The sequence below is a fragment of the Telopea speciosissima genome, chromosome 7, assembly GCF_018873765.1.
Source record: "Telopea speciosissima isolate NSW1024214 ecotype Mountain lineage chromosome 7, Tspe_v1, whole genome shotgun sequence".
NCBI lineage: Eukaryota > Viridiplantae > Streptophyta > Magnoliopsida > Proteales > Proteaceae > Telopea > Telopea speciosissima.
In genome coordinates this window covers 31,302,785-31,323,337 of record NC_057922.1, presented here as the reverse complement: position 1 = coordinate 31,323,337, position 20,553 = coordinate 31,302,785, and the positions used below count along the sequence as shown (strand labels likewise).

The 20,553-nt window shown below is 42.5% G+C and overlaps 1 protein-coding gene across 4 annotated transcripts in view; it reads right to left on the bottom strand.

Annotated features, from left to right (window-relative positions):
- Window positions 1-20,553, bottom strand: part of LOC122667524 — an 85,471-nt gene that overhangs the window by 13,207 nt on the left and 51,711 nt on the right. For all 4 annotated transcript variants that reach the window (XM_043863822.1, XM_043863823.1, XM_043863824.1 and 1 more), the window contains exon 7: window positions 977-1,057. In XM_043863822.1, the coding sequence (XP_043719757.1) occupies window positions 977-1,057 (81 nt within the window). The remainder of the gene's footprint in view (window positions 1-976; window positions 1,058-20,553) is intronic.

Here is a 20,553-nt window from a genome sequence, read left to right as displayed (position 1 = left end):
TCTCGAAAAAAATTCTGCAGGTCTCGAGAAAAAAAATTTCAGGTCTTAAAGCATCTGCAGGTCTTCTAAATAAAATTCTGCAGTGCTTCAGTCTTCAAACATGGAGAAAAAATACTGCAGGTCTTCGAGAGAAATAAATCTGCAGGTCTTCTAAAATAAAATCTGTAGTTCTTCAATCTTCAAACATGGATCTCATTGTGCATGGAGATCATAAAATAGGATAAAGTAAAGGAGGTAAACTCTAGGGCAAGTACTAGATCATATTTAGATCACCTCAAAGTACTGCCCCCATGAAATAATGGAAACGAGAGAAGGGAAGAGAGAAGGAGGGTCTCGGTTGATTTAGGGTTTTAGGGTAATGGGTTAGTTGATCTAGGAGAGATCAATTGTGGAGGGAGACAATGGAGGAGAGCAGAATTAATTTCTCAGATATCGAGTTTAGGCTCTGATACCATGTTGAAATAAGTGAATGGCTTGATTGATCAATGAGATCAGTCAAGCTCTCTATTTATAATAATAATAATAAAAGAGATTACAAAGGGAAACACTGTTCACGACACTGTTCACGTGAAGAGTGTCACAGCCCAAATATAACTCTAATTCTAACTAGTTAAATAGAGCTAGAATAGAACTAGGAAAGGGAAAATAACTAAAATAGAAATAACACCCCATGGGTCGATCTTATATCATGGATCGACCCATGTCACACGTAATACCCAAATACCCATATTCCAACAATAACAGATCTTAGTTGATGTACAAAACCAAGACAAACTCTCTATTTATATTGTTCATGTGAAGCAATCACCTAGATGATACCGTAGCTGCAGTTACATAGATTTAATGCACAGATCAGTGCACATAAATGAAGCTATTATGTTCCATAAAAAATACAAGAAATCCACATCACATATTGTTTCAACTAATCATCCATGAAATATGCCAAAAAATGTACAAGTAATTAGCATGATACTACCTTAATGGTGTTGAGGTCCATTATGTCAAACTTCGCCTTTTTCTGAATAATCTTACGCATGTATTGGATTGCAAACTTCACCTAGAATAAGCAAGGAAAAATGTGCCACCAGGTTCATATGACAAAGATGATCATAATGTTCAGACCCATAGTAGTTAGCTCAGTACATGTATACATTAAGCTAAAGAGTTGGAGGGAGAAAAGGTCATAATTCCGTACCAACAAAAAAAGAAAAAGAATAAGAGCTACTACCACAAGGTTGATACATAGTAGAACAGAAAAACAATTGCAAGACAAAAGCAGCAGTTAAATATGCAACATTAACATAATCCTCCAATGAGCAAGACCCACAAATGATATCCAAACACTTGAAAACAAAAAAGAGGTAAGAAAAATTTTACAATTCTTGCCACTGCTACAGAACAAATATTTAGCACTAAGAAATAAATAATACCATTGATTAATTTGGTTCATGGGATCTTCTGCCCAGCTCAAAGTTTCTGCAAGCTCTAGTCTACTTCAAGGCTAAAAGTAAAGTTTAGGACGGTCTGATGTTGGCCCAGCCCAATGATAGATTGGGCTTTGCATAAATAATTGTACATTGCCTAGCATAATACACCATATATTATACAAAATATATATTAAGAGTTCTTTTTATTTTTTATTATAGATAGCCCCCAAGGAGAGTTAAATTCATGACCTCTCAATTGTGAGGTATTGGTCCTTGCAAACTGAGCTACCCCCTTGGGTTTAAATATATCTTAAGTTATTACATCAATTATATCATCAAATATATAAGTAACTTACTAGTAATATCTCCTTCACAGAAAGAGGAAAATAAAAAGGAAAAAGAAAATTCACTATTTAATTGGGCCGGTGAAGCTTGGACTGACCCAAACACCACCTGGACCCAGCTTGAGCTTTTTGGGCTGCCTTGGACCCAGCCCAACATGCAACCCCGATGCAGCCATGATTTCACTAGCAATAATGCTCCCATGACAGCACAAGCATTTAATGCCCACTCCACTTTCTCCTTCTCTTCCAACGGATCTTTCACCTCCCATATATATATGTATCTTTTGGTTGAGAAGGTAGAGTTGATCAATTGTATTTTTGGAACTTATTGGACATGCTATGGTGAATCCCATTGTGAGTTTGAGGTCCTCTAATGGTGAATCAGCCCCACACTTGGGTGAGTGACTCCCCAGGTACCCTAGATTTAAGTGGTCCTCTCTGACCCTTGTTATCTTGTACTTGGTTCCCTATTTTGTAATAAAACTCTTCTTCATTCTTAACATTATTTTGCAGTTTCGCTTTCAGCTGCATCAATTTGGAATCTGAGCAAGTTCCAAAAATCGATCCGAAAATCAAGAAGTGAACTTGACAATGGAGAAGGTTGCCAAGGATCGTTTCGCCACTCCAATAGATGGGAGTAAACCTCCAGAGTTCGACGAAGCGCAACGGAAGGACTACCCACATCAATTTAGCGCTTGGGAAAATGATGACCGTTTCGAACTTGAGAACGAGTTCTTTCGAATCGAGGGAGAATGATGCAGCCATGATGTCACAAACATTAATGCTCCCATGATAGCACAAGCATTTAATAACCACTCCACTGTCTCCTTCTCTTCTAACGAATCTTTTCCAACAACTCTATTTCAATGGTTATTTTCCAAGTTCCCCTCCCCTATATATGTATTGTTTGGCTTAGAAGGTAGAGTTGATAATTTGTATTTTTAGAACTTGTGTTATTATGGTGAACCCCCATTGTGAGTTTGAGAACCTCAGTTGGTATCGTATTTATCAGCCGATATGGTCCGATACAATATGTTACAGACCAATACATACCTATACTTGCGATACATACATAAAAGGATTCTATGAGAGTATTGGTACATCTTGGTATGTAATGGCCAATACGGCTTGATACATACCGATACGGTCAATACCAACCGATACACGTTGTTACAGTCATTAAAGGCCCATGTGACTATCAGATTATGATTTTGTTTTTGAGATTAGAGATTTGTTGTAATATGGGTACAAGGGTATATTTGTCCATCAAGGTTCAATTGGTGTTGCCCTAATGGTATAATTGTAGCATGTACTTCATAAGAATTATTATAAATAGAAAGGACTTGTGTCATATTGACATAAGTTCAATTCCCCAAAATCCATCATGGTATCAAAGCCAGAATCGACATTGGGGGTCGAACCCTAATGTGCTTGCCCATGAAACCCTAGACTCACCATCGCCGCCTCTCTCTTTCTCTCTCTCTATTTTACCGCCACCCACCACCGCCTCTTTCCGCCATCGTTGCTAGCCCCCACTTCTACCTTGTCCCTTCTTCCTTTTTGCCCTTGGTGGTGATCTCTTTCCCACCAAAGGATCTCTCCATTCATATGACGTACATCTCCCTTCGCTTTTCTGGAGATTTTTATGTGGTAGGTTCTTGTTCGTAGTTTCCCATCTCTTTGTGATCAGCAGCTATGTCGGATTTGTCAACTGCATCTACTAGACAGGAAGGAGTAGTCCTACAGCGTGAACGAGACTTTCCTTCATTCCCTATGAGCTCCGTCAAACTCGATAGGAGTAACTACTTGATGTGGTCTAGGTCCTGCTCTCTTACTGTAGGTTCTTGTGGTCTCTCTGGCCACCTTACAGGGGCCTCTGTGAAGCCTGATGTTGCTGGTCCTTCTCAAATCTAATGGGAGATTGACGAGTGTCTGGTTATGTCTTATCTTCTCAACTCTATGGATCCTACCATTGCCCAGGGGTACCTTCTTCTTGACATTGCTGCAAAAATCTGGAAGGCTGCAAAGGAAACATATTCCCAGGTTGGTTATGATGCATAGTGCTATGAACTTCGGAGGCAGATCCATAACATGCAGTAGAAAGACCTCTCTCTGTCCCAGTATTACTCTGCTATGTGAGGTTTGTAGCATACACAGGATTTTTATGGGCGGTTTATTGCTACTTGTGATACAGACACTGTTGCCTTTCGAAAGTGGGAAGATAAGCTGTGTGTGTACGACTTCCTTGTTGGATTGAACATGGAGTTCGATCCTATTCGGGCACATGTTCTCAATAGAGATCCTTTTCCTACTCTCGAGCAGGCTTATGCTATAGTCCAATCTGAGGACAACTGCCATACTACTCAAGTTCATTCTGTGGCCATGGAACGTTCAGCTCTCTACACTGGCTCAAGCACTCCTCGTGGGACCTCTTCCTAGGGGAATGCTATTCGTGAAACTGATAGTTTTGTTCTTGAGAAAGCTCCTGTGAAGTGTAAGTTCGTGGGAAAGAGTGCCATACCAAAGACAAATGTTGGAAGTTACATGGGCGTCCTCCCCTTTCTCGCGGCCGTGGATAGGGTTGTCCCAGTGGTGCTGCTGCCCATCATTCTGCAACTGATGATGCATCTATAGATGCTTCCCTTTCTTTAGATGATCTACACCATCTGCATCATTTGATGTCCCGGCTCAAGACCTCTTCTTCTTCAGCGCCATCTGGCAGTGCTGCTTGTGCTACTACCATGCCAAAATCCAAAATCATCTAACTTCTCCCCTTCCACTTTAGGTATTTCTTTCGGTGGCCACTGTGCCTCGTTCATTTTCATCCCATGGATAATTACTCGGGGGCCACCGATTATATGACTGGGTCCCACTCCCATTTTTTTCAGTATTATCCTTTGTAAGGTAATAGTAGAGTTCATGGTGCTGATGGATCCCTCTTGTTGGTTTCTGGTAAAGGATCCATCAAGTGTTCCTCTACTTATCTCTTTCGTCCGTTTTGCACACCCCCAATTTTTTAACAAATTTATTATCTATTAGTAGTCTCACAAGGGATTTAAATTGCAAAGTGACATTCTTTCCACCTCACTGTATTTTTCAGGACTTGGCAACGGGACGTACGATTGGCACTAGTAAGATGGATGGTGGCCTATACTTGCATGAGAGTTCTCCATCAGCTTTAACTACTGTTGCTTCGCCTCCTGGTTCATCTACATCTACATTTGCTTTATCGGAGTTACACAGATGGCATCGTCGGTTGGGTCATCCCCCTTTAGGAACATTATCTAGGCTTTTTCCTGATTTGGTTCGACAATGTAATCCCAATGGTTTCTTTTGTGATGCTTGCACTTTTGCAAAGCAAACTAGAACTGTTTACCTTGTTTTCGATAATAGAAGTTTGATTCCATTTGGTGTGGTACATTTTGATGTGTGGGGCCCTACCCAATGTATATCTACTTCTAGGTTTTGATTGTTTGTTACTTTCATTGATTGCTTTAGTCGCACCACTTGGATTTACCTATTACACCAGAAGAGCGATGTTTTTCACTGTTTTCAGTCATTCTATAAGATGGTTCACACCCAATTTGATGCCCAGATCAGGATTCTTCGCACAGATAAGGGTAAAGAATATATGGATGGCTCCTTCCAGATGTATTTATCTGATCATGGGATAATCCACCAGACTAGCTGTGTTGACACACCTGCCCAGAATTGGGTTGCCGAGCGTAAGAATCACCATCTCTTGGAAGTGGCTCACTCCCTCATGTTTGCCATGTCCGTTCCTCCTCGTTTTTGGGGTCATGCAGTTCTCCTGGCAGCATACCTGTTAAGAAATAGAATGGTTTAAGGCTTAAGTGAATCAATATGATTCCCTAAGCCCTGTATTTATATTAATAAATCAGAATTACATAGACACTTATGCCCCTATATAGCCAACATAAGTATAGACAAAGGAAAGGGAATAATTAACATAAGAATAAAACAAAAAGGAGGAAAGGACCAGAAAACCCCTACGGTATTCTGGCCTATATCTCTAACACTCCCCCTCAAGTTGGTGCAAAAATGTCACACATGCCCAACTTGGCTAGAAAAGGACGAAACACTTTGCCAGGCAGCCCCTTCGTGAACACATCAGCCAGCTGATTAGTAGACTTCACATAGGGAACACAGATTAGTCTAGCTTCAAGTTTCTCCTTGATGAAATGTCTGTCCACCTCCACATGTTTAGTACGGTCATGTTGGACAGGATTATGAGCGATGCTTATGGCAGCCTTATTGTCACAATATAACATCATTGGAAAAGTTGGACAGCAACTCCAATATCTTGCAACAGCCCCTTAAGCCACAACAATTCACAGATACCATGAGCCATTGCACGGAATTCAGCCTCAGCACTGGACCTGGCCACCACATTTTGTTTTTTACTACGCCAGTTGACAAGGTTCCCACCAACAAAAGAGCAATATCCAGAGATGGACTTCCTATCACTTGAACCAGCCCAATCCGCATCAGTGTATGCTTCAACCTTCAGATGACCATTGGGAGATAAAAGTATCCCTTGTCCCGGAGCAGACTTCAAGTATCGTAAGATGCGAAGGACTACCTCCATATGAGAAGAATAAGGGTCATCTATAAACTGGCTGACCATACTCACGGCAATGGCAATGTCTGGCCGAGGGTGAGATAGGCAGATAAGTTTGCCCACCAACCGCTGATAACGACCTTTGTCAACTGGTGTGCCTTCTTTCTCCTTAAGTCTTGTTGTAGCTTCTATGGGAGTGTCCGAAGGATGACACCCTAGCAGCCCCGTTTCAGATAGTAGATCTAGAACATACTTTTTTTGAGACAAAAATATACCCCATGAAGAATGAGCAACCTCTATCCCTAGAAAATATTTCAAAGTCCCCAGATCCTTAATTTTAAACTCACGGCCAAGGAACAACTTCAACCTGTTGATCTCATCACCATCATTACCGGTAACTACAATATCATCAACGTAGACAATGAGGAGAGTAACCTTAGTACCCACATGTTTGATGAACAAGGTATGATCAGCATTGCTTTGCTGGTAGCCCACGGATAGCATAGCCTTGTGAAATCTACCGAACCAAGCTCCAGGTGACTGTTTCAAGCCATAGAGTGCACACTTCAATTGACACACCTTAACCTTGGTAGCAGGACTTGAACAACCTGGAGGAATGTCGATATATACTTCTTCCTTTAGTTCACCATGGAGGAAGGCATTCTTTACATCCAACTGCTGAAGATCCCATCCAAGATTCATTGCACATGATAGCAATACCCGTACAGTATTGAGTTTTGCTACCGATGCGAAAGTCTCCTGGTAGCATAGTTCGAGAACTCGTTTCGTTTCGGTATTTCGAGCTAACCGAAATATCCGAAATATTCGAAATTTCGGATATTTCGGTCGAAATATTGTATTTTTTCTGGTATATTTCGATAGGTCATTTCGGTGGGTTTTAGGCCAAGTTAAGGCCTGAAACTTCATGGAAACCCTATTTTAGGCTATATAAACACATTTAAATGTTCAAATTGCAAAAATAGTCACCCAAAATGGTGTTTTGGATGTGCACCATTGATTGGCAATGTACGGTCGAACCCTAATGTATAACTTAGTTAATTACACATTTACACATACACATTGTACATTAAACAAGTAAATTGACTTGGAACTAAGTTGGAAACATAATGACTCATAAGTTAAGTCATAAATCATAATATTAAGTACATAAGACATCAAGTCAATAACAAGTTAACAAATAACAACTTAAGAGTTAAGATTTAAGAAGATGATATCAAACATTCCAAATCACAATATGTCAATATCCCCAATTGTCCCCTACAAGGCTACAAGTCAAGTAGTCAACTACTCATCATTCATCTCAAATGTTTACAAATTTGCTAATAATAACTACTCCACCGTCCAGGATCAACCCCACTCATGGTCCGCTGGAGCCAACGTGTATTGCTCTCCGACTGTAGGACAAATGCATGCCACGTCATAGTCTGGGAGAAGAAGCGAGTGTAATCATCCACAGTGGCCATGTAAACTGTATCATCAACATCTTGAAGGTAACCTATCCTAGGATATAGGTCACCAAACGTGAAGAAGTACTACCCATCGATCCACTATGATATGAGTCATATGACGGCTCGGGAGCATGTACGGGTTGTACGATGCGGCTGGTGGGTTGGGTAGCCAGTGTAGGAAAAGAAGTCATGCACAAAAGACGATCCACTATATCCTTGTGAGTGGGAGTCATACTCAAAACTGGGAATGGATGGAGAAGATATAGGCTGCTGCCCCCGAGGGTACGCCGAATGCCCTTCGCCACATGGATGTGAATGAGATGAACCATGCTCGATTGTCTTGAAGATGGACTGCTGTCTACATGAAAAGATGGGGCACGGAAATGCTCACTCGATCTACTGTCTCTATCGCCAATACTCAGTCCACCAACAGAGCCAGATAAGGCATCAATGTCCATAAGCTCAGCCTGCCTACTAGTACCACTACCACGACCACCAGGACGGGACTGGCCACGCCGCTTTCTCGAGTAAGTCGAGGTGGACGATGTGGGCCGTGTGGCTGGTGTGGGGCCGGTTGGGGCACGGATTGCCTCTTGCTGCTCTTGTACCACAAATGGGACTCGAGTTCCCTCATATGCTTGACCACCATCACCATCATCATCACGTCCATCATTACCTTCATCATCACCTCCATCATCACCATCTCCACCAGGACCACCACCACCATCTCCACCATCACCATCTCCACCACCACCATCTCCACCAGATGACATAGACCAATCTTCATCCTCCTCATCAACACCACCAGTAGACTGGAACGGTATGGGTGACGCGTCCCGTGCATGTACCTCACCCTCTGCAGCCATGAAGTCATCCACATCAGCTTGTATGTGTTCAACTATCATGGGGTCAGGTCTACCTCCAGGCTGATCTAACACTGGCTCACCTCTATCCCTTACCCAATCAACAATAGGATCTTCATCATCTGACTCCACCTGGAAAATGTCAGCGAGATCGATATTTTTCCTCATACCCTTTTGTCCCATGCGTATGTGTTGCATCTTCAACCTCAAATTATAATACACAAGTCAGAGAGACGTTCAGAACCCAATCTATTTCTCCTCTTGGAGTGGATGAGAGAAAATGTACTCCAATTCCATTCACAGCCAGATGTTGAACATGTCTGGGAGAGAACCTTGATTGCTATTTTTCTTAAATTGTTTGCCGAACCCCCATACAACACCCACCATTCAACTGCATTATAACAAAAGAAATATGTCACCTTCATTTCAAAAGAATAAGATATTGAATTGAGTAATGACTAATGAAGTAATGACTAATGAGTACCGGCATCACTGCGTGTCCGGCCTTGCTGTGCAGCTTCGGTTCCAAAACTTCCCAATGCATCCCTAAAAGTCTTCAACTATAATCATTTGAAAAATATTTAAAATTAGTAATGACTCGTTACTATTTAGTATTGAATTGAGTAATTCCAAATGAATTATAACTTATAAGACTCACCTCATTGTTGCATATCGCCTATAATTTACTATTCGGCTCCAACTTGGCAACTACTTCTTTAGCGTCAAATAAGACTATTATTCAACCCAAGCCTATGACTGTATTGGTACTTGGGGTTCAAATAATATGCTGAAATTGACATTACATATTCACTAGTTAGTAATATATCCTTCAAATTAACTTTAAAAGATGTAATTGCATAAAAACAAAGAGTGTACACTCACCACTTTATACGGTGGATGCATAAGTTGATTTTCCCAGCGCTCCTTGATAATTTTGAGAAAGTGTTTGCTACCTCGTGGATTTGCACTGTAAACACCTTCATTCATCAAGTCTATGGCAGCATGTAGATGTGGCATGGTTGGTCCCTTGATAGCAGAATCAACTATATGCAAAACCTTGACCACTGGGTCCAGAAGTTGTATCACTTTATGCAACTTAGACCAAAAGTCATCTGATGAAATTGTAGCTTGTGCTTCCCTACCACCATGGGTATTGGACCCATTCCAGTTGAACCAGTCTTCAGAAGCAAACATTGATCTCAGTCCAAACTTCTTGGTTTCTATACTCTTGAGTGCAATGTAGTTGGTGGCGAATCTAGTTATGTCTGGCCTCACTAAGTCACCCCCACACTTCTCCCTCAAGAGGTTTAGTGCAAACCCATGGTTGTAGACAAAGTTGGTCATTTGCCTTGCCTTTTCCACGACATGTTGTACCAATTTGATCTTTCCCATGTCCTTCAACATGAGGTCTATACAATGGGCAGCACATGGAGTCCAAAACAACCGGTACTTATTGTTTTGCATCAACCTCTCACCGGCACTCTTGTAGTTGCTTCCGTTGTCCATTACAATTTGGACAACGTTCCCCACTCCTACATCTTCTACCACTTCCTTCAGCAATTTGTAGATATACTTTGCATCCTTTTTCTCCTTGGATGCATCAACAGACTTCAGAAAGACTGTCCTCCCATCACAATACACCATAAAGTTGATGATGGACTTTCTTGTAGGACCAGTCCAACCATCACACATTATGGTCACCCCATAGTTCTCCCACAGCCCCCTCATTTCATTGATGTAGTCTTCAAGCTCTCTCTTCTGTTGGGGCAAATACACATTCATAATCTCATATGGGGTGGGCCCCTTATACCCTGGGCCAGCCTCAACAATGGAATCTATCATAGTCTGATAAAAGGGGCCTTGTGCTGTGTTTGCTGGGATGGTATGGTATAACATCCACTTAGCTATAGATTCCTTCACCATCCCCTTCAGATTTTCCATGCTCCCTTGATTTTTGGTTGTTTGTTGCCTTTCTTTCTATAAACACCAGTGCTTGGTGAAGTCTTGGGTCATCTTGTGGTGGTGGAGGCGGAGGGGGAGCTGCCCTCGTACTCGTGATCTCCTAAAGGGATTAGGCAACCCACCTCCTCCACTTGTACCTGCTCCTCCACTACCACTAGCACCAGCTCTAGAGGTACTAGCTCCTCCACTACCACCTACTCTCTGTCTCTCGACTCTCTCCTGATCCTCATAATAACTGGCTCTGCTCATCATCTGTGCTCGTCTCCAATCCCTAGCCTCTTGCTCAGTCTCTATATCATCAGGAACATAGACATCATCACTGTCATCATCATCATCATCACGATGGCTTGATTGGCCTCCCGCTGTACACCTCACTGCTTCCTCAAGATCTACTTTTGCCTTCTCCCTCTGAGCCTTCCTCTTACTCCCTCCCTTCATATAATCAATGACAGCCCTAGATACCTCCACAGGGACCATATGACATGTGACCACTTCAGGAGAATTCCCAGCTAGATGTTGTTTGAGTCTAGTGGCACCACCTCCCAAAAACTGCATGTGACAATAGTTGCATTGGGATTTTCTTTTATCCCCATCAATTGGAGTGCCATGCAACCATGCAATGTCACCCCTAGTGCGCCTGGGTGTGCTCCCCTCCTCCTGGGTCTGGGCTTGCTGCCTCTGCCCCTTTTGCCTCTGGCTCTGTCGTTTACCACGGTTTGTCATAATCAGACTAGTTTACTGTTGCATGAATAAAAGACAATTCATTAATCACTGAAGCACATCAATTCTTTTAGTTTAAAATTTTAAATGTTTAAGAATTAAGATTTAAGAGAACTAACACAAGTATATAAGTATATAACTATTTAGTATTTTTCCCCTAACCCTCATATTTTTCTCATATTTAAAAACAATTTTTAAAAATATTTTTCAAATAAATATTGGCCTAGCACAACAAAATCGAAAAGATATGTAAATGGGCAGCAAATAAGAAGTATGTACAATTTACTTTTATATTTTTCAGTAATTTTAAAACAAAAACCTCATATTATTTCTTATTTTTTGCTACTTTTTTGAATTTTTTAAATATTTTTTATAATTTTCAAAAATTAAAATAATTAATTATTGGCAGAAAAATATTTTTGACACCATGAGGCCATAGATCGGCCAATGGTGTCTAACATATATTTAATTCATCACCATACAATATACATAACCCCTATTATTTTTTGATTTTTGTTGTAAATAAACCCAATTTTTGAAGTAGAAAAATAAATAAATAATATATATACCAAAAAAAAATTTCGACACCGTGAAGTCGTAGATCGGCTTTCGGTGTCTAGCATATATTTATTTCATCATAAACAAACATGTTGATCAAGCATTTCCCTAAAAAAAATCAATTTTGAGAATATAGTTTTACCTGAAATAGTGGAAAGGCTTCACAGATGTGCCAAGAAGTTTGTTCTCCAAGTGATTCCGGCGTAGATGTGGCAAGGATTCAAGTGGGAAGTGGAAGATTGAAGAAGAAATAAGCAAAAACCTTCAAAAACCAAGCAAAAGAGGAAAAATGCTCTGTTTCTCAGAACGCTCTCCTTGAAGAGGTGGGGAAGAATAATAGGAAAGGGTTTCATGGAAAACCACATCCATACTGACCATAGTACGGCGGGTAGGAGGGTGGTAACACTTGTAACCTTTCTGGGTTGGAGAATAACCCAAAAAGATACAACTTAACCCACGGGGTTCAAGTTTGTCAGGGGATTTAGTATCCCTAGCATAACAGACACAGCCAAAGACCTTGGGAGGTACCACAAAGGAGGAATCACCAAGTAAAATGTCAAATGGGCTACGGGAATCCAGAACCCGTGAAGGTAACCTATTAATAAGGTAAGCTGCAGTGAAAACAGCATCACCCCAATATTGGGATGGAACATGTCGAGCAAACATTAATGCTCTTGCCACTTCCAACAAGTGGCGATTCTTTCTTCAGCCACACTGTTTTGGGCCGGGGTATCAACACAACTAGTTTGATGTATAATCCCATGATCAGCAAGGTACTTTTGAAATTGGGATTCCTTATATTCAGTGCCATTATCACTCTGTAAAACCTTTAGAGTAGCCTGGAATTGGGTCTGTACCATTTTATGAAAATTTTGAAAACAAGAAAAAACTTGGTTTTTAGACTGAAGAAGATAAATCCAAGTATTTCGAGAATGACAATCAATAAAGGAGACAAACCAACGATGGCCAAAAATAGAGGTCTTACGACTAGGTCCCCAAACATCTGAATGCACCAAATGAAAACAAGAAGAACTCCTTTTATTTGATAATGAAAAAGTTGCACGTGTCTGTTTGGCCAGAACACAAGCCTCACAAAAAAAGTTATCCTTATTACATTTGGTGACCAAAGATGGAAATAAATGGGCTAAAATTCCTAATGGAAGGTGACCTAATCTAGAGTGCCATTGGTAAAGTTCAGAAGAGACCAAGGAGTTCTGATGTAGTGGAGAAGGTACTGGTGGAGAAAGATGACCATCATCAAGCAGATACAGCCCACCATGAACTTTACCCAATCCAATCGTCTTCCCAGACGCCAGATCCTGAAAAACACAATGGGAAGGAAAAAAGGTTACCTTGCAGTTAAGATCACGAGTAATACTACTAATGGAAAGGAGGTTAGTAGTAAAATTAGGTATATGTAAAACAGAAGACAAAGGAAGGTTGGAAGTGCAGTTGATGATTCCTTTTCCAGAGATGGAAGAAAGGGAACCATCAGCCACTTTGACCTTATCTTTCCTAGAAGTGGGAGAATATTTATAAAATAAGCTAGAAGTACCAATCATGTGATCTGTAGCCCCGGAATCAATGATCCAGGGATGGGAAGCTACAGAAGCACAATGACCACTAAATGGGATACCTGACCGGGCAAAATATGAACCTGAAGGAGCTGAGGAATTGGCAGGGGCAGCGGAAGTAGTAGAGGCAGCAACAGCGGAAGACCTTAGTATACGCAGGAAAGCCTGTAGATCGTCCTGGGATAGACCAATGTCTGTAGCTGGGGCTATAGCAACAGATTCAGATTGATTTGCCTTGCTTTTAGGTTTTTTCTTGGCAGCCAGCTTGGCTTCAAAGTCAGCCGGTTTCCCATGAAGCTTCCAGCACTTGTCCTTGGTGTGATAAGGCTTGTGACAGTGGTCACAGGTAATAGAACCTGAAGTAGAACTACCAACAGATAAAGTACCAATAGGGGCAGCAGTAGCCTGGGCAGCAGTCTGGAGAGCCGATCTGTCCGAAACAGGAGAAAGTAACATAGCAGCCCTGCGGTTTTCCTCTGAAGAGACTAGGGCATAGGATTGTTCAAGTGTGGGAAAAGGAGAATGACCCAACACCTGAACACGGATCTGGTCATATTCAACATTCAACCCGGCCAAGAAGTCATAAACCCTGATCTTGTCAACATGCTTCTTATAGGCAGCTATGTTGGCAACTGTATCAGGGTGATAATCTGAAAAATGGTCCAATTGCTGCCAGAGGCTGCGGAGAGTGGCATAATATTTAGACACAGTTAATTCCCCTTGAGTAGTATGAAGGACCCTCTTGCGAAGCTCATAAACCTGAGCATCATTACCAAGCTGCCCATATGTCTCTTTACAGGCTGCCCAAATCTGAGAAGCTGTATTAAGTAGAAGAAATCCTTGTGCAAGATCTGAATTCATAGAACCAACAAAATATGACATAAGAAGACCATTGTTGGCTAGCCATCTAGTCTTGGCAGCACCAGGGGCAGTCGGCATAGGTATAGTCCCATCAATATAACCAGTGAGGCCACATCCAGCAATAGCAAAAGAGGCTGATCGAGACCATAGTAGTTAGTTGCTGCTGTCTAACTTGATAGGATTAGGGTGGAGATCACGAAAATCAGATTTGTCATGGCTAACCTGATCAGAAGTAGCTGTGGAAATATCAGTGGAGTCACCCATAGTGCAGAGAAGAGCTGTCCAGCAGAGAAATCCAACGGAGAGACCTAACCAAGTGCCGAAAGGATATCAGAATGGCCCTTGGTAGTGGGAAATACACCTCCCAAAAAACCAGCAGCAATAGAGGAGCCCTCCCCAAGATCGAGTGTGTTAGGGTTATGGAAAAAAAAAACCCAAAAAACAGAGATCGATGGGGCAGGGAAATCCAAAAAAAATATGTTGAAGAAGGCTGATCCAATCGGTCCCCCAATCTGTCCAATAAACTGCAGAGAATGTCCTTGATGAAGAATAAAAATAGCCAAAAGAATCAGCAGCCGCAAGCAGCCCAATCCCAAATACTGAGAACGTTCAGGGTTTTTTTGAAGAAAAAAACCTGAAAGAATGGCTCGATTGGGAGATGGGGTCTTCAGTACCGGTAGCAGTCTCGATAGTAGCAGTCCAAAGTCGCATGAGGGGCTCCAATAGAAGGAGAAGCAGTCCCAATAAATCGAGGACTGAACTTCAAAAAAACAGGAAACTCCAATTAGCGCAAGGGGGGAACCAGCAGCTATCAAGGATAAAGGTTTAGGGCATGGAAAAAAGGAAAAAAAGAGGTGGGAAGGGGCAGCAACTAGATCATCTGATCACCTCTGCAGTGCTGCCCTTAGAGAAGGAGAAGAAGCAAGGAGAAGGGGGAGAAAAAAAAATCGAGAGAGAAGGGAAAGAGAAGAGAACACGATGGGAGGGTGGGGTTTTTGAAAAAAAATCAGAGGTATCGTGGCTCTGATGCCATGTTAAGAAATAGAATGGTTTAATGCTTAAGTGAATCAATATGATTCCCTAAGCCCTGTATTTATATTAATAAATCAGAATTACATAGACACTTATGCCCCTATGTAGCCGACATAAGTATAGACAAAGGAAAGGGAATAATTAACTTAAGAATAAAACAAAAAGGAGGAAAGGACCAGAATACCCCTACGGTATTCTGGCCTATATCTCTAACTTATTAATCGGATGCCATCCCATGTGTTGGCTTCCCGCTGCCCACTTGATCTTCTCATGGGTTCCTCTTCATTTACTGTTCCACCGAGGGTTTTTGGGTGTATTGCCTTCGCTCGCAACCACCAGGCACATGGAAAGTTCGATCCCAAAGGCCTCTGATATATATTTTTTGGTTACTCTCTACTCATAAGGGTTACAAGTGTTATCACCCCCCTTCGAGAAAGATGTTTGTTACCATGGATGTGGTCTTTCAAGAATTTGTTCCATTTTATTCTCCATCTGCACTTCTTTAGGGGAAGTCTCATCCAAGGGAAGAGGGGCCTTTACTGGTTCCTCCTATGGAGCTGCCCATGGAGGATGAAGAACTTGAAGAGAGGTGCCTTTACTGGATCCTCCTATGGAGCTGCCCATGGAAGATGAAGAACTTGAAGCGAGGTGCCTTTACTGGTTCCTCCTATGGAGCTGCCCATGGAGGATGAAGAACTTGAAGGTAGTGTAACAAAGCAGGAGCAGCAGCCCATGGTTCAGGAGCTGTCCATGCAGGATGAAGAACTTGAAGATGGTGTAACAGGGCAGGAGCAGCAGTCCACGGTTCAAGGGGAACAATAATTCAAAATCTCAACGAAATGTCGTCGAGATCTCCGAAATTTATGAGATGCAACATCGAATTGAAAAATTATAATATTTCAGTCAAAATTTTGACTGTTTGTAACATGTCACCGAAATTTCGGCCATACGTTACAAACCCCAATTATAAAAAGGCCATATTTCATCACCCCAGTTATAAAAAGGTCATATTTCATCAATCTGGGTCGAAATTTCGTTCGAAAGCTCTCTGGAAGTCCCATTTCGCCAATGCAAGGTGGTTTTTGGAGATTTTGTACTTTTTCTTTGGTGATGGTGATGGTAATGGTGATGGTGATGGTGGTGATGCATATGATGGAATTCGAGAGCAGTATGTGGTAGAGAAGCAGGAGTTGGCCGTAGAGCAAATCTGATTCACCGAAAAAACACAGTTTGATCATGCCACACAGGATACATACCACAGTGCACGTGCCCCCATACCGGCCACAAGTAAGGGTTACTCGAGAGGGCCTCATTCCCAATTCCGTCCTAGTAGGCATGTTGATCTTATGGACATTGATACCTTATCTTGCTCTGTTGGTGGATTGAGTACTGGCGATAGGGACAGCAGGTCGAGTGGGCATTGGCGTGCCCCATCTTTTGGCGGAGAGAGCAGTCCATCTCCAGCACCATCAGAGTACAGTTTATCACATTCACACCCATATGGGCAGTTCACTAGGGTGGGGGAGCATATATCTTCTGTTGGGTATATTATATAACCCTATTATATGTTCTAATATAAGTCTACTTGAATAAGGAATCAGGGTATGGTGGGCCTCACTTGATAGAACCCATCTAACCTAAAAACCCTAGTCTTTCCTATACATACTAGCTGGAGGCAACAACCTGTATTATTCCAAAATTCGAAATGTAGGATGTATTGCTTTAAGAAACCTTGTTGTCGTAGCCCGCCCAACAAAGGCCCACGGGCCTAACTTGCAAGCCCATGGACTTGGACATTGGGCTAAGACCAAGTCCATGACCTAGAACTCTTTACACTTGAAGGGAGTCTAGATATGCTCTAAAACCTCTAGAAGCAAGGATGGTTAAGGAAGGAGGAGACTTCTAGAGTTCTTCAAGTAACTAGAATCCTCCACAAAGGAGGTGAGAAGGTTCTAGTCCCTTAGGCTAGAAAGTTCTCCACCATTGGATGAAGGACACTTGTAAATATCTTAGGCATTCTTTGGGTTCTTGGTTGCCTATAAATAGAGGTGGCCTCATTTGGCCAACGCACCACCTAACCAAGCAAGTTAGCTTTCAAGCCTTGTACTCAAGCTTTCTAGTGCAATACAAGTTCCATTCACTCAAACTCTCTTGTGTTCTCTAAATTCTCTTCCCAAGTCCCTTGCTAGAGTTGTAAAAAGGCTGACTTAGTGCTAGCGTGAATGCTAAGTGCCGGCACGGTTGCTTAGAGAGGTCTAAGTCCGTGACATTGTGCTTAAAACCCTAAACCCTAACAATCTTAAAGCAATAGTTTTATTTTTTTTTTTCTCCTTGATCGTACGTCGCGGTTCTGATTTGTGTAATCAGCTTTGGAGAAGAACAATCGGCTTCGGTGTTCGTCTTCATTCAAAAGTTTTTGGTTGGTTGATTCACAAAAGACAAAACGAAAGCTTCCGATCATGCGTCACGGTGCTGTTGTTGAAGAGTTTGGCTTTGGTATTTGTTCTCAAGCATTCAACGTTTTGTTTGGTTTTGATTCAAAGGAAAAGAAAAGGGCAAGTTGAAGACACCTCTGTCAGAAGCTTTTTTGTCAAAGCAATTGAAAGCATTGATTGCTTTTGCATTATTGGAAAAAAAAAAAAAAAAAAAAGACAAGGAAATTTTGAAAGGAACTTTTGTCAGAAGTTTTTTTTTTTTTTTTTTTTTTAGCCCGAACATTACCTGGGACCCGGGCTGGCCCCTACGGTTTTATTAAAAACTAATAAGTAATAAAGAATACAGGGGGGGACATACCGCCTTACCCCAGCCCATCACAAATAGAGTACTCACCACTCGAAAAAAAACTATCCCTCCCCTACAAAGAAAGAAAGAAGAAAATTAATTCCTTAAAACTGGTAATCCAGCTTTGTCTTCCTGAAGAATGGCCTGTAGTGGACCCAAAGGGATGCTACCAGGCTGAAATCTGGTCGATGCCTCAGTATCACAAGAATGATTGGCCAACCAGTCCGCTGCTCTATTGCTTTCCCGATAGGCAGAGGAAACACAGGCCCTGGTGTGTACCATCAAGTCTTGAATCTCCTTGAAAAGATACCATCCTCTGCACAAACTACACCTCTTCGAACTAACCACTTTGACAGTAGCCTCAGAGTCGCAATTGACCACCACATCCAAAATTCCCATCTCCTGGCACACCTTAAGCCCATCCCTTAATGCCCTCAACTCCGCCATGGAATTAGTGCACGGGCCATAAAAGTTAGAGAAGGCAGTCAGAATCTCCCCTTGCCGGTTCCTGATAATCCCTCCCCCACCGCCCAAGCCCGGGTTTCCACGACAAGCACCATCCACATTCAGTTTAAAAGAGAAACGGGGGGCACCAATACACCGGAATCGGTCGCTTCCGCCTGGGGACAGGTGGAATCAAGTCAAGACACTGTAAAATGAGACCACCTCTGGTAAAACCTTGATTGCCTATCTTGGGCGAATAGTGAAGCTCCCGCACCTAGGATTTGATGCATTCTATAATGCTCCTAGCTGTCCTCTTCTCCCCATGTCTCCTATTGTTCCTTTCCTTCCACAGCTCCCAGATGACCAAAGATGGCAAAATCCCTGTAACATAGGCACTAAGGCATTGGCCGCCTGCCAAACGCTGCCAAAGTAGAACCCTACTTCTTGCATCTTGGGTAGTGGGTAAGGCAATATCGAAAATTCGTGAAAAATAGCGCCACACTCTAGTCGCCGTTCCTCCTGCAACAAGGCAATGGTCGGTCGTCTCCCTTTGAGGGTTCCCACAACAAACACATTTGGATGCCAAAGGGATGCCTAACGACATCAATAAGTCATCAGTTGGAATCTTCCCATTCAACAGCTGCCATGAGAAGAAACCCACTTTCACTGGTAGAGCTTGATTCCAAATCCACTCCGCATATGGCTCCACTACTACCCCATCTCGCACTTCCTGCCAAACCGCCTTGGTAGAGAACCGACCGTTGCTTGACAAGGTCCAGACCAACACATCCTCTCTGTCTGATAGGAAAAAAACATCTGCCGAGATGCTCTCTCTAATGGCATCAGAGTCTACACTGTCTAGCACCTCCTGCCTCCAGACCCCTGCCTCCCCAATAGCATCCTTCACCCGCAGCTCCAAATCCACCACTAGCCCATTATCCACTGTGTCAATGAGCGGCCCATTCCCCGACCAGTTATCTAGCCAAAAGAAAATGTCCCCAGCTCCTAGTAGCCATCTGGAATTGTGCAACAGAATATCTTTGTGCTCCAAGGTGTTCCGCCATGACCTGGACCCCGTCCCGGCCACCTCAAATAGTGTTATATGCTGGTTTTTTAAGAACCTTGCCTTAAAGAAATCAATCCAAAGTGACCGCTCCGTTAGGACTCTCCACAGACCTTTAAGCCTGAGAGAAAGGCCTACCTCCTCCAGCAGTCTAATCCCCAAGCCTCCTTCCCCTAGCGGCCTGCAGACCTTCTGCCAACCAACCCAATGCTTTCTCTTCCCCCATTTTGAGCTTCCCCAAAGGAAATCAGCAAAAACACCATAAATTCGCCGAGTAACTGTTTTAGGTGGCGACAGACTAGCAAGAACATGTATAGGGATCGAGGATAGCACATGCTTTAACAGAGTGATTCTACCTCCTGTGGACAGCAACCTTCCTTCCCAGCCTGCTACTTTGCATCTAATTTTATCAATCAGTCCATCAAACAGGCAAATTTTCAGTCTTCCCGAGTGGAGCGGTGCACCCAAGTAAGTGATTGGGAGAGCCTTCCTGGGAAACCTATGATTTCCCCCACTAGGCGGGCCTTGGTCGGGGAAGCCAAACCACTCAGAACAAAACCACTCTTCTGCCTATTTACAAGCTGACCTGAGTATCCTTCGTATCTTCTGAGGAACCCCATGATCTGCTTAAGGGAACCCTTCAGCGCCCTGGTGAAAATAATTGTGTCATCTGCAAACAAGCAATGAGAAACCCCTGGGTAGCCCCTTGAGAGCTTGTAGAAATCAGCAAGCCCCTCCGAAAACAAATTCTTAATGCCCCTGCTTAGAACCTCTTCAGCTATAATGAAAAGGGCCGGTGAAAGAGGGTCTCCTTGCCTCACCCCTCTAGAAGACTTGAAAAAGCCAGATTGCTTACCCCCTATCACTATTGAG